Source organism: Kogia breviceps, chromosome 1 (genome assembly GCF_026419965.1).
Source record: "Kogia breviceps isolate mKogBre1 chromosome 1, mKogBre1 haplotype 1, whole genome shotgun sequence".
NCBI lineage: Eukaryota > Metazoa > Chordata > Mammalia > Artiodactyla > Physeteridae > Kogia > Kogia breviceps.
Window position 1 is genome coordinate 158,500,399 of NC_081310.1, and position 15,319 is coordinate 158,515,717.

At 33.6% G+C, this 15,319-nt stretch overlaps 1 protein-coding gene across 17 annotated transcripts in view; it reads left to right on the forward strand.

Moving 5' to 3' along the window:
• The window catches only part of TUT4 (terminal uridylyl transferase 4), a 142,210-nt gene that overhangs the window by 83,199 nt on the left and 43,692 nt on the right, over positions 1-15,319 (forward strand). For all 17 annotated transcript variants that reach the window (XR_010835555.1, XR_010835556.1, XM_067007605.1 and 14 more), the window contains 5 exons: positions 1,392-1,569; positions 3,183-3,271; positions 4,431-4,482; positions 6,661-6,730; positions 8,107-8,233. Coding sequence is in view for 15 of the 17 variants with exons in the window: in XM_067007605.1 (XP_066863706.1) it covers positions 1,392-1,569; positions 3,183-3,271; positions 4,431-4,482; positions 6,661-6,730; positions 8,107-8,233 (516 nt within the window). In the remaining 2 variants the exon portion in view is untranslated. The remainder of the gene's footprint in view (positions 1-1,391; positions 1,570-3,182; positions 3,272-4,430; positions 4,483-6,660; positions 6,731-8,106; positions 8,234-15,319) is intronic.

Here is a 15,319-nt window from a genome sequence, read left to right on the forward strand (position 1 = left end):
AGGTAGAATAGGCTTATTTTTCAAAAAAAATTTTATTTATTTATTTGGCTGCACCGGGTCTTAGCTGCGGCAAGCAGGATTGTTGCAGCATGCGGGATCTTTAGTCACAGCAGGCAGGTTCTTATTGCAGCATGTGGGATAGCATTGATAGAAGAGTGTGTTCGCTGTCTTTTATCCTCTTATTTTCAATCTAGAAATAAAGATAATTTTGTTGCATGTTAATTTTGTATCATTTTTTCATTAAGTATATTGCTGTTAATACCTTGGATAAATCCTAAAAAAGAAGTAGTCCCGAAAACTTAAATGCTCATCTACGATGTAGTTTATAGTTAAGGTTGCAGAAATGATCTCAGAAACTTATAAAAACAAGGTTGTCTTACTTCCTATGTTTGATTATTCTGTACCATAGGTAAACTTGATTTACATTAAGACTGAATATGGTAACAAAGAATAGAATTAGGAATAGACCAAAGTCTTTGTTTTACTATATTGAGTGGGGGAGGGGGAAAGAGTAAATTACTTTTGATTATTCTTTTGGGAGCTCCATATCTCAAAAAAAAAAGAGATTGGTTTTGACTGAAATGTGATAATAGAAAATGTTTTTGTTATAATATTAAAGAAATAGTATGGTCTGTTATGTTGAAAAATGTATGGAATAGTAGGATGTGAGCTGGTGGGTGATTTTCTTCTTTTCCTATAATTCATGTAGCTTTTGCAATTAGCATGTAGTTTTTAAAATCAGAGTAATCAATTAATTTTAAAAATCATTGTGCGTATATAATATAGTCCCTCTTCAGCTCCTTGCTTTATTAGCTTTCAAACTTTTAGCAGAATAGAGGTTTTCTTTTTTATAACATTTTGCCTAGTTTTGTATAAACTAACAGTGAAATCAGTTTTAAATGGGAGGCAGTGTATCAAATACATGGCGATATTGTTTAGGATGTTTTCCTGTGACCATTTAATCTGGTACTGTACGTGCCAATCAGGAACATTCAAGACCTTGTGCTATACCTAAGACAGTCTCTCTTGGCTGCAACAAAATGATCAGCTAAATGTTGTTACTTATGGAATCTTGGCTTTGATGTAACATTTCAGAAGTTATGCAGACAGTAAAGTAAAACAGGTTTTATTTTTTAAATAAAATTTTTATTTAAAAATTTTTATTTTTTAAATGTTTAATAGCAACCTCCCCTACAGCACCTCTCATTCTTTCAATCCTGCTTCACAAAGGCAGGGATCTCTGTCTCTTTTGTTCAGTTCCATATCCTATGTTTCTTAAATCTGGCAATAGAAGGTGCATATATGTTGATTATGTCCTTCTCTCCTAAATACGAGGACATTAAAATAGAAATCTTTTTTTATATTGTTGTTGTTAAACATCACACTAATAGGAAAAACAGGAAGAAAGTGAGCTTCGTTCTCTACCACCTCCTTCCCTTGCCCACTTGGCTGCTTTAAGTGTTGCAGTTATTGAATTAGCAAAAGAACAAGGAATAACAGATGATGACCTCAGAGTTCGTCAGGAAATTGTGGAGGAAATGTCAAAGGTTATAACAGCATTTTTACCAGGTACAGCTTCATTTTATACTTAATTTTTAAAATGACACAACTCTTCCTCTTGCTTCCTCTTGAACTTAGGGTAAATTCTTAATGTTTTTTCTTTCTTAATGTTTTCTTTCTTTCTTAATGTTTTTCTTAATGTTTCTTTTTCTTTCCATCTTAAAAGTAGATTAATTATTTGTAAATGACTTTTGGGGGGAGATATTTCAGAAAAGGAAAATGGAGAATTACGGCACAGCATAAATTTTGTAATAAGAAAAAAAGATTTTTAAAATGTCAGATACAACATTAATTGCTTAGTGCTTGAGTATTATATTTTATATTAAATTTTCAGTATCATTGACTTCTGAATGGACATTTTAGTCATATTTATTTCAGTGTATACAGTTGAACTAGTTACTGAATAAAATTCCTATTGCTTGATAGTGGGGAAAATTAATTTAAGGATGTTAGAGGTAAAATTTACACTTTTATTTCTTTTTTTGACTCTTGATCTTCTTTTTTTTTTTTTTTCTTGATCTTTCTTTACAGAAAGCTTATGTTTTTGGCACAAGGGGGAGTTGGGTCAGGTTTATTGTAGACATTTATGTATAGATTATTTGCTTAGCCCTCATCATTTTTTTGCATTAATACTGAATTTAAGTAAATGGATATTAAGTAAGACTTGTTTCTTACCACCAAAGGGATTTTAGACAGTTGATAAATAATAATTTTATATCAAGCTATTGTGAGATTTATAAGAAAGAATATAAAATTTAAATTTTTCTTTATTATTTCTATAATGTAGATTTCTATATAAAACACATGGCCACTAATTTAAATTATACATAGGAATAATTTACTTCTTATTATAAGAAGTGAAATATTTATGATTTTAATGACTTGGATGACTTTCAGACATTTTGTGAACTTGAAAAGTAGACTTTTTTATATTCAACTGAGTACAAACTTAACACTTCCTAACATACTAAACATCCCATGATCAGTCCCAAACATGTTATTTTTCAACTTGCCCTCTGCTGAGATCCTTTAAAAATTTACCTTATTATGATTTTTGAAATAACATATTTGATAGTTTGCAAAAGATGTAGGTAGCATGTTATTATTCCTATTTATTTTGTTCTGTGAACTCTTGAAAGCCAGAGTTTTTTTTGGGTTTAGGTCTGCAGTATCAATTGATTGGCTTCACTTTGTGTTTTTAAAGAGCATTGGCTGAATATCTGTGATCCCTTCCCCATTTAAAGAGCTATTTCTTAAGTAAATATAAATATCTTAAAAAAATATGTAGTTTGTGACAGTAGCTATAGCTAGGTTAGTACATTCTTTACTGTTATATATTAAATGTGAAACATACTTCTAGTTATTCCTAAATGAATTACTACTAAAATTTTATTCAAACACTGGACCTTGAATGAGTTATTTCTCTCTTCCTGAACCCTATAACTGAGCGACATTTTTATTATTTTGTAGATCAGTTAGAAAAGGATATTATTCTTCTATAATTGCTGTATTAGAATTGGAAGACACAGAATTGAAATATATGCAGTTTTCCTATCACTGTTTTTTAAAGTTCTCATATTTGCATGCTGTTTCATGCTATGATATTTTTCCTTCATTTCCAGAGTGTTCACTTAGGTTGTATGGCTCGTCTCTGACTAAGTTTGCTCTGAAAAGTAGTGATGTTAATATAGATATAAAATTTCCTCCCAAGGTAAGTAATTAGACAAGACCCTTTTCTGTATGGTTCTTAATTAGTACTCAGTATTGTTTATTGATTATCTTTTTAGAGAAGATATAGGGGAATATAAAACTCTGGCTTGTAGAATGTTACCATCATGATTTAACAGTGCTTTTGGAAAGTACTTTTTAGGTGTCAGACATAGGTGGAATTAAAGAAAATAAGGGAGAAAATAAAAAGGAAGAGGAAGGCGGTCAAAAAAAATAAGGGAAAATGCTTGTATTTGAACATGTTGAACAGTTATTGCTTATGGTAAGCAGTATAGAAAGAGGAAAGAATTTTGAAATCATACATCTGTAGATGTTCAAATCTTGGCTGCAATGAGCAAGTTGCTTGACCTTCTTGAGCCTCAGTTTCTAATTTCCAAAATAGGAGTAATAACTTCAATATTAAATAAGGTGATATATACCAAGTATTTTTGTATAGTGCCTGGTACATTATAGGTACTTTTAATAAGTAGTGGCTAGGGCCATTAGCAAAATACCAGTATTGTTTAGCATTGCTAACATTGCTTATTTACTGACATATCAAACATTTAAAATAATCAGTTGATATTTTATGTGTTTTAAATTTTTTGAATAATAAGTTTATGCTAAAGGAGGTTTGATTTGGGTGAAAATCTGATGTTTTAATTTCTAGTCTGATATAGTCATTAACTTACAAGTAAGGTATGATTATTAAATACTTTTTAAATAGCAGCAAAGTACACATTTAAGCTAAATATTTGACATGCTTGTTATTTAAAGTAGTATTTTAATCTAAACCTTTCGGCCATGCTGCCAGTTGTCAATATCCCTTAAATTTCTTACCTCAACAACTTCTCTTTAGAAATCATTTGGTAAACTGATTTCTTTTTCATTTGTTTTGATACGGAATTGCAGAATCTCTTCTCACTCTAAGAACTCACTAATTCTAGTAGTGTTGCTGGAATAATAGCACTATATGATTTATTAGATTCTACTTCTTCCTCCATGAACAAGATTTCTTAACATAAAAGTAGAACACTATTCTGTTTTCATTATTTTAAAATACAGAGCATGATTTTACTTGTATTTAATGATTGAATTGTCTCTAAAGTTCTGCAGCTTGAACTTTGAAGTTAGTGTATTTATTAATTTGAAACTTCTTTTAGATGAATCATCCAGATCTTCTGATACAAGTGCTTGGGATTTTAAAAAAAAGTGGTGAGTTTCTTTTTAAAGTTGTTTTTCTAAAGAAAGTTCTTTAAAGATATATGCATTGTGTTGTTTATGTATGCCTAACCAAGTTAAACTAAAACTGCTAGCATATTTGCGTCATTGTATTGCATATGTATTTAATAGGTGTACTAGAACATTTACATGTCGGTTAGATCAAAGGTATCATATTTAAAATTGATATATTAAAAACGATTACCTTTTGCATAATTTCAAAATGTTGCCTTTGAGTATTATGGATGCTTCTTGTGTAAAATGAGACAGAAAACCTGTAATCATTAGGAGATTGTTGATGAAGGAAGATTTAGGGAGAGACTTGGGGAAAAAATGTGTGTATGCATTGAGTAAATATGTTTTTTCCCTACTTAAAACAATGTTAATCATTTATAGTACATCAACCAAATTATACCTAGTAAGTCTTTCATATGTGGCTCATCTGTCTGGATTGATTTTTATGTAAAAAGGATATTCATATAGGTAACAATACTTTTTAAATAAAAATTTTAAAAATTACAACTTTCTCAAAGTAGGTCCCAGGTCATGTAGTACAGTCTGGAATATTATTTTCTTGGTTTTATTTACTGCTTTTCTTGTTATATAAAGTAAATGCTTAGGAGCCAGAATCTGGAGCCAGACTTTCCAGGCAAATTTTAGTTGTACCACTTACTAGTTGTGTGTCCCTTTGACAAATTACTTAAGTGTTAATGTTTCAGTTTTCTCATCTATAAAATGGCAGTAATATAGTATCTTTTTGATGAGAGGGTTGTTTATGAGGATGAAATGGGTTAAGCCATAGCTTAGAAAAGTACCTGGTTTACAGTACCTTCTTATTAAATTTCTGCTGTTGTGATTGTTATTATTATTACTATTGTCATCTTAAATTTTATGAATCAAAATTACCTGTCAAAAATATTTCCATTTTGGCTTAAAAGAGATAGCTTATTGATTTTAGCCATACCCTCTCATTGGCTCTGGTGTCAGTTCTAAACTTCTCTCTGTCTGCCCTATCAGCTCTCCATTATTTATTAGCTTTTTGGCCATTTTCCTGGGATATTAATATTTCAGGGATGATTTTGGTCCAGTTTAACCTGTAAAGGGAGTTTTCTTCTGTAATAAATAGTTGACTCTCATTGCACAAAAACTCTAAAGCATAGTTTAGATAAGCGCTTTTACCTCTTTAGACTCACTAGACACTATCAACGTAGCAAAAATATTTTAAATATGTTTTCCACTAAAGTGCATGAATAGATCATCTTAAGTCACATAGCATAGGTTTTTAAAATTCACTCTGAATGTAAAATTGAATATTCCCTCCTTTATGCCCTCTGTACTCTTTAAGGACCTCTATCCTGTTATCTACAGGATTTATTTGTTTATATATTTGTTTTCCAAATCCCTAATAGAGCTCTTTATATCTATTCATTGTCATATCCACCATGCATAATGTAATTCCTGACATAAAGCTCTTCAGCACATTTGTTTTTAATAGATTAATAATTCCAACAGGTACTACTAAGAGATTTTTTTTGAACTTCAAATGAGATAATGTTAATCCATCTATTTTTGTTTAGATTAGATATTTTATGGCATGGGGCCTACCTTGGAGATGTAGAGAAAGACTTGAGTGGAAGCATGCTTCACCTGTTAGTCTTTCCTTAAGAGCTTTGGCAGACTCTTCATATATTAACAGGAAATAGGGCGAGTAGAATTAGCCTTTTACTGCCATGGATGATTTAAAAGAACTATATTGTCAAAGCATTGTAGGTTCTCATTTTGTGACTCCTGTGGAAATAGCCTTCAGAAGTAAGTGGTGTCCTCTGTTTGCTATATCTATGAAGGTTTAACGACTTTGACTAGATTGTATATTTACTTGGAAATATTCAAACTTTTAGGGATGTTAAAACCTTTCTTCTTAAGGTAATTATAATATTCGGACAGTATTTGGGACTCTGCCTGTCTGTGGTTTGTGATAATACAGCAAATGACACCAAGAGAGGTAAGAGATTCTTCTGTTGGATTGATGCTCATAACGAGAAGAGTGGATTATCCCACAGAAGCAGTGAGAGTGATTTTTAGAAGGAAACTATTACTTAATGTTTACCATAGAACAAACATTTGAGAGATGTTGACATTAGCTTACATGTTTTATTTTTTTTTCTTTATTAGTATTATATGTAGATGTGGAATCTGATTTTCACGCTAAAGTTCCTGTTGTGGTGTGCAAAGATCGGAAAAGGTTGGTAACAAAGAAGAGAAAATAAAGTTTTTTTAAAAAATTAACAACAACCAAGTATGCAGTGGATATCTGTAAGAGGGAAGAGTTTTGTTTTAGATTTCTCCTTGGATTAATTTGACTAAGCTAGTTTCTATTTATTAAAATTAGCAAGCCTGCTAAAAGCATGTGAACAAGAAATGGAGTTATTAGAGAGTTTAAAATAAAACATTCTAATGCAAAACTTTTCATTTGTTTATTCACCCAACAGTATTGAGCATTTACTGTATGTTAGGTACTGCTTTGCTTATTTCAAACATAAATAAGAAATAGACTCTTGTCTCAAGGATCTATCAGAATCTAGTTTTTAGTTCACTGAAATTCAAGGAGTCATTGAAGATTGATCTTCGCTTTCTATTCAGATATTTATAGGACTGAGAGAGCAACATGCCTTTGACAAAGGAAATGAAAATAATCGTATTTGAAACCAATGTGGGAGAGATGGAAACAATACGGAAATAATGTATTCTTTTATTAATTATTATTTTTTACATTTTAAGATTACTCTGTTTTCTTATTCAAAGCTAGAAGAATCTTTGGAGATCTAGTTCAACTTCCTTATTTTCTAAAGTAGAAAATTGAGACCTGGAGTGATTAAGTGATTTGTCCAAATTCAAGTTATTCAGGGGAAAATCAGAATTGGAGTAGAGGTATTCTGACTTCTAGTGTTTTTCCTACCACATTGTGTCAAATTGCCTCTGCGGCAACCTCAGTCACATTCTTTTCCCTGCCACAAAAATGTTTCTTCTACAATTCTGTCACTCTGTTTAAGGTAGCTCCTATTTTCACTTACATATAAGCATTACTTGTGGATTAATAGATAAATTCTTTCTGATCTCTAATCTGAAAATAGCATATCAATAAAGGCATGAAAGCTTGGATAGGAAAAATTAGAGTCAAGAAGTATAGCTAGTCAGTTCAGTATTTCATTTTTTGTTTTTATCATGTGCAAAGCAAAAAGAATGGACTAGGAAGGTATGTTGTACTATTTGACATTGATGATATCAATGTCTTTCCCCTCACATAAATCAAATTTGGGTGAATCTTAATGCTGCTTTTGAAATTAATTTTTCATGAACTTAAATATTAAATACTAAGTGAGGTTAAAATTTATTTCTGAAGTATAAATGAATAGTTAAAACATCTTTAATTTTTATGGAACTCTAGTGATAGAAATGATATATAGTTTTCTGTTAGCTCTAAGTTTATTAAAACATTTGTTTTTATTATGAGTTCTGAGGTGTAAATTGTGGTGACTGGAAAGGATAGCCACAGGATTTGAAGTATTCTGGTTTTTAAGGTATTAGTACAGTGAAAATTTGTTTCTTTGTCATTCACAGTGGTTTACTTTGTAGAGTGAGTGCAGGAAATGATATGGCATGCCTCACTACTGATTTACTTGCTGCTCTTGGCAAAATGGAACCTGTCTTTACTCCCTTGGCGTTAGCCTTTCGCTATTGGGCTAAGGTAAGTGGAATGGAGGAAAAAAGTACCTAACATTTAAGATAACTGAGGCTTTTTCTCGCATTGACATGTAGCATAAATCATAATATGGGGACAAAATAGTTATCTGTGGACGGAAAGTGGTGTGGCAGGTTCTGATAATGAACATGAAAATAAAGTTTCATAGGCATATAGAGTTTATTAATATATTTTAGAATGTTTATTACACTTTATTCTCTTTTATGCAGTGTAGAAATATTCTCTTTCACATCGTAGTATTTGAGACTCAAGTTTTCACTCTTACTGTAAGTTAAGGTTGTAAGGTTGTAAGATATGGTTATGCAAGTTGATTCTTTCGTTAGCATATTGTTTTCCCAGAGTCTGTCTTAGAACATTATTCTCTTTCCTCTAAATTATTGGTAGCCTGCAGCAATTTCTTTCTTTTTTTTTTTTTAAATGAATTTATTTATTTTTGGCTTCGTTGGGCCTTTTGTTGCTGTGTGCGGGCTTTCTCTAGTTGTGGCGAGCGCGGGCTACTCTTCATTGTGGTGAGCGGGCTTCTCATTGCAGTGGCTTTTCTTGTTGTAGAGCACGGGCTCTAGGCACATGGGTTTGGTGGTTGTGGCTCACGGGCTATAGAGCTCAGGCTCAGTAGTTGTGGCGCATGGGCTTAGTTGCTCCATGGCATGTGAGATCTTCCCGGACCAGGGCTAGAACCCGTGTCCCCTGCATTGGCAGGCGGATTCTTAACCACTGCGCCGCCAGGGAAATGCCCCCTGCAGCAATTTCTGAATGGCCAACTGCTAAGAATTCGTTATCTAAGTTTCCTAAATTAGAATTAACATATTATTAAAGGCTGTGGTTTCCCCTGTGCTCCAGGTTACCCCTTGGTGGTGGCGAGGAGTGGTAAATATCAGTCCAAATGACTAGAGAGAGAGAGATTTTAGTTTTTTTATATAGTATTCATCAGTGTAGTATTCATTACTTGTTAGACTAATGATGAGTAAATTCTCTGTTCATAGTGTTCATAGCACTTACTGCCACGTGCCATACATATTCATATATTTGTTTGTGATCTGTTTTCTTCCATGAAATTATAAACCCTGCAAGGATAGGAATTTTAGTCTGTTTTATTTATTCATGGCTGGTCCTAGTGCTTCTTATTTTACTGTGCCAGTGCAGAGTCGGCATTTAATAAAATATTTGTTGAATACATGGCCCAGTTCTTCAGAAAGATTGTTAATCCTTGGAAGTGACTGGGAGCAGTGAACCAGTCTGAGGGAGGGTGAATCCCTCCTCTTAATTATCTCATTATATTCTGTGCCTAGCATAATGCCTGGCATACTACAGAAATTTAGTCCTATGAAATGGAATAAACCAATTCCAACTCTAATTTTTATACTAAATATTTGTGTCATTTTGAGCAAGGCACTTCATCTATCTGAACCTCAATTTTTCTATCTGGAGAGATTATTTCAAAAGTGATATAAGATAACGAATGAGAATATACTTTGAATTCTAAAATGCTACACAAATCTTTTTTGTTCAGTTGGCAAGTGAGATTATTTATTTATTTATTTATTTATTTATTTATTTATTTTCCGGTACATGGGCCTCTCACTTTTGTGGCCCCTCCCGTTGCGGAGCACAGGCTCCGGACGCGCAGGCCCAGCGGCCATGGCTCACGGGCCCAGCCGCTCCTCAGCATGTGGGATCCTCCTGGACCGGGGCACAAACCTGCGTCCCCTGCATTGGCAGGTGGACTCTCAACCACTGCACCACCAGGGAAGCCCTATAATTTATTCTTGTAATTGATATCATTAGATTGCTGTTGATTGTTCTCTGGCTGTCTCCACTCTTATGTAGCTATATTCTTAGCATTCTACTAATAAGAAATCGTTTTCTGGGAAAGCCTATTAATACTCTGGGCAGCAAAACTCTTAGCCTTATCAGTCCATTATAGTCAAGTTTCCTGACTCAGAGCCACTTTTTGTGGTTAACATAAGAATTAATTTTAGCAATATCTGACATCTAAAAGAGATTCCTGGGGTTTTTACTTTATTTTTTATTGTATATATTTAAGGTATACAACTTGGTGATTTGATATATGTATACATTGTGAAATAATCACCAGTCAAGCCAATTAACATATCTGTTACCTCACATAGTTACCATTTTAGTTACCGTTTTTGTGTGTGTAGTGAGAAAACACTTGAGATCTAACTTCTTAACAAATTTCAAGTATATAGTACAGTATGGTTAACTATAGTCACCACGCTATACATTAGATCACCATAACTTAATCATCTTGTGTAACTGACATTTTATACCCCTTGACCAACATCTTCCCATTTCCCTCTATCCCAGCCTCCAGTAGCCGCCAATCTCTTCGCTTCTAATTAGTTTGACTATTTTAGATTCCACATATAAGTGAGATATAACATTTGTCTTTCTGTGCCTGTCTTATTTCACTTAGCATAAATAATGTCCTCTAGGTCTATCTGTATTGTCGCAAATCGCAGAATTTCCTTCTTTTTTAAGGCTAAATAATGTTTCATTGTGTGTATGTAGCACATTTCCTTTATCCATTTATCTGTCTGTAGACATTTAGGTTATTTCCATATCTTGGATATGAGATCTCTGTGTTTTAAGAGCTCTCTGTTAAACTACCTCAGTGTTTTTCCCATGTGAGATGTCTGATAGTGTTAACAGCTTACATGAGCAGCTCCTTATAGTTGCAAAGAAGTTTCTGGTTAACTTGACTTATTCATTAGGCAGCATACCCTTTGTCCTAATACCCTGGATAAATGAGAATTTATTCTAGTGGAATATTTTGAGCTCTTTTTCAAATTTATTTATTTATTTAAATTTATTTATTTATTTATTTATGGCTGTGTTGGGTGTTCATTGCCGCGCGCGGGCTTTCTCTAGTTGTGGCAAGTGGGGGCTACTCTTTTCATTGCGGCACGTGGGCTTCTCACTGTGGTGGTTTCTCTTGCTGCAGAGCATGGGCTCTAGGTGCGCAGGCTTCAGTAGTTGTGGTGCGTGGGCTTAGTTGCTCCATGGCATGTGGGATCGTCCCAGACCAGGGATTCAACCCCTGTCCCCTGCATTGGCAGGCAGATTCTTAACCGCTGCACCACCAGGGAAGTCCTAAGCTCTTTTTATAAGTGTTTTTTAATCCTCTTTTATTTCAAATTATAATCTTAAATTTACTAAGCCATTAAGGCTTTAGTGATTATGCTACATCTTTATTATGTAAAGAAGAAAATAATAACAGTCCAATTATAGGCTGATCTTACTTAAGTAAATGCAAAAGTCTAAATAAAATATAAGAAAGTGGGGACTTCCCTGGTGGCGCAATGGTTAAGAATCCGCCTGCTAATGCAGGGGACACGGGTTCAATCCCTGGTCTGGGAAGATCCCACATGCCGCGGAGCAACTAAGCCCATGTGCCACAGCTACTGAAGCCTGTGCGCCTGTGTTCCTCAACAAGAGAAGCCACTGCAATGAGAAGCCTGTGCACCACAACGAAGAGTAGCCCCTGCTTGCTGCAACTAGAGAAAGCCCATGCGCAGCAACGAAGACCCAACACAGCCAAGAGTAAAATTAAATAAAAAACACAACATAAAAAAAATATATATAAAAGCAAGTGAAATATATTAGTGTATCAAATGGTAATATACCATAACCATGCAGGATTTATTTCAGGAATGTAAGACTAGTTTAATATTAGGAAATCTTTTAACATAATTTATTATATTAACAATTTGAAGCAGAAAAAAACAGCCTAGATGCTGATAAGGCATGTTCTTCCTTGAAAAAAAACTCTTAAGTAAGCTAGAAATGGAACTAAATGATAAACACTATTTTCAAAAACGCCAAAACAAAACAATACCAAACATCATTAAAAAAGTGAATTACTCAAGCCATATGTGTTAAAATAAGGAACATTACAGAGGTGTTCATCAATTATGTTATACATTGTTTTGGAGATTTAAAAAATGCAACAAGGAAAGAAAACGAAGTAATGAATGTAAATATTAGAAAAACAATAAGATGTTCTCTTTGCTAATGATATGATTGTATACCTAGAAAACCCTAGTTAAAAACTGCTAGAATTTGTGATGACTAAATACACTATAAACATACAAAAATCAGTAGCTTTTCTCTGTCATAAAAATAATCTTATAGAATAGAAGCAGGGAAAAATTTTATCTTCATGACAGTGATACAAATTATAAAATACTAACAAATAAATTTAATAAGGGTACAGGAAGAAAATTGTGTTTTTGAATGGTGAAAACAAAATCTGAACAAATTTATTTATTGAGCAAACATTTGTTAAATGCTGCTTCCTATGTGCTAAATACTGTTCTTAGGTGTTGGAAACATCTAACAAGATGTACTGAGTCCTGCTGTCATGAAGCTTACATACTTTTGGAAGAATCAGACAGTAAACAAATACATAAATAACACAATATCTGGTAGAATTTAGTGCCACTAAAATGAGGTGATGTGGTAAGAGAGTGACCTTTCACTGGATGGTCAGGGAAGTCTCTTTGAGGGTGTGATATATAAACTCTGACCAGCACAACCAGCCACTTGATTGTCTTAGGGAATAACATCCAAGGGATAGATAGTAAAAAGCCTCTAAGGTGAGGATGAGCTCTTAAGAAGCAGAAAAAGGCAAGAGTGACTGGAATGAAGCGAGTGAGAGTGAAAGTTGTAGAGGATGAGGTTAGACAGACACTTCCAGTGGTAAGGAACTTGTATTTTAATTACATTGGGAAAGCACAGGATAAGTTTTAAAAGCAGTATATGACTTGATGTGATTTATGCTTGGAAAAGGTCTTTTGGGGGTAAAGAGTAGAAATAGGGAACCCAGTGAACAGGCTGTTGTGGTGATCAGCTAGAGAGGATAACGATCTGTGCTAGGTTAGAATGGATATGAAGCCAAGTAGACAGATTTGGGATAAGTTTTGGAAGCAGGACTTGCAAAGTTAATGGATACTAGAGGTGAGGGAAAGTGAGTAATTGATGATGACAACTAAATTTTTGGAAAATGCAAATACACCAAGTTATTGGAGAGGGAGATGGTATCCCTAAAATGTAAAGTCTTCTTAAATTAATTTTCAAATGTACAATAATTTCAATTAGAATTACCAAGAATTTGGGGAAAAAATTATACCGTAATCTTAAAGTTAGTATGGAAGAATAAATGTTTGAGAGAAGCCAGAATAATTCAGAAAAAGAAAACTAGTGAAGGAGGATGTACTTTACCACTATAAAACTGCTTTAGTCAAGTGTATACCATTGCATAGGAATAAACAAGTAGATCTGTGGAACAAAATAGAAAGCCCATAAGTAGGTCCTAGTGTAAATGAGGTTTTAATCTATGAAAAGAATAAAAGATTTCAGTGAGGAAACAATGGTTTATTTAATAAATGGTTCTGTCAGAACTGTATCTTTATTGAAGAAAATAATGTTGGACCCTTATACACTAAATGCAAAAATAAATTCCACTCAAATGAAAATTCAAAATTTTAGAAGAAAATTTAAGAGTATGTGTATGTAACCTGTGGATTGGAGAAACATCTTTACCATGGTAGGAAACCTAGAAGATATAAGCATATTTAACTATTTATATAAACAGTACATTTTATATGATAAAAAGAACCATAAATGATGCCAAAGCAGATTAGGAAAAAATAACATTTTTCAAATGCATATATCAGATATAAAGAGTTATTATTTATAACATAAAAAAGAACACGTACAAATCGATATGTATTGATGAAAATAGAAAAACTGGCAAAAGATTTAATAGTTCAGAAAAGAGCAAATCCAAATGGTTAGTAAATACATGAAAACTTGTATAACCTCTTAGCATCAAGGAAATGCAAATTGAAGTAACTATTAGATATTATATGTCACCCATCTTGTTGACAATTTTTTTAAAGTGGTAATACCTGTACACCTGAAACTAACACAACTTTGTAAATCAACTATACTTTAATTAAAAAGAAAAAATAAAAAAAATAGGGACTTCCCTGGTGGCGCAGTGGTTAAGACTCTGTGCTCCCAATGCCGGGTGCCTGTGTTCGATCCCTGGTCAGGAAACTAGATTCCACATACATGCCGCAACTAAGGAGCCTTCCGGCCGCAACTAAGGAGTACATGTGCTGCAACTAAGGAGCAGGCAAGCCACAACGAAGACCCAGCACAACCAAATAAATAAGTAAATAAAATAAATATTTTTTTTTAAAAAAAAGGTTGTAACACCTAGTATTGGGAAGCATGTGTATACCTTTTTTTTTTTTTTCGGTACTCGGGCCTCTCACTGTTGTGGCCTCTCCCGTTGCGGAGCACAGGCTCCGGACGCACAGGCTCAGCGGCTATGGCCCACGGGCCCAGCCGCTCCACGGCATGTGGGATCTTCCCGGACTGGGGCAAGAACCCGTGTCCCCTGCATCGGCAGGCGGACTCTCAACCACTGCGCCACCAGGGAAGCCCGAGTGTATACCTTCTTGTTACTGATGAAAAGAGAAATTTCTGTACTGATTTTGGAAAACAGTCTTATAATATTTATTAGAATTTAAATATATCACATTTTAAAATCCAGCAAACACATTCCTGGGAATATAGCTCATAGAAATGAGCACCAGTATTTAGGAGAATGTATAAGGATAAATATTACAGGACTGTTTAAAGTGGCCAAACTTAGAACAAAATGTGAAAGTCCTTGGGTGAGGGAACTGTTGAATAACCATCCAGATCATAGGCTGTAATTTAACCATTTTAAAAGATGTGTTAGATATATACTAATTGACTAAGAGAGACTTTCTTGGTGCATTGTTAAGGGAGAAGAGTAATATACAAAGAGATGTCTATTTTGGTAAAACAGTGACAAAAACTATAAAATGCTCCCTGTATTTATATAGAAAATAGGAATGTATGTATATTTGTATATGGTTATTTGAGTATAGAAAAAGGCATGGAAGAGTACATAGAAGATCGTTAACCTCGAGGCAGAAGTAGAGGCAAGATAAGAAAATAAGATTTTTAAAAGATGTCCACAGTAAAAGCACTATGTGTGATATGGTTCCA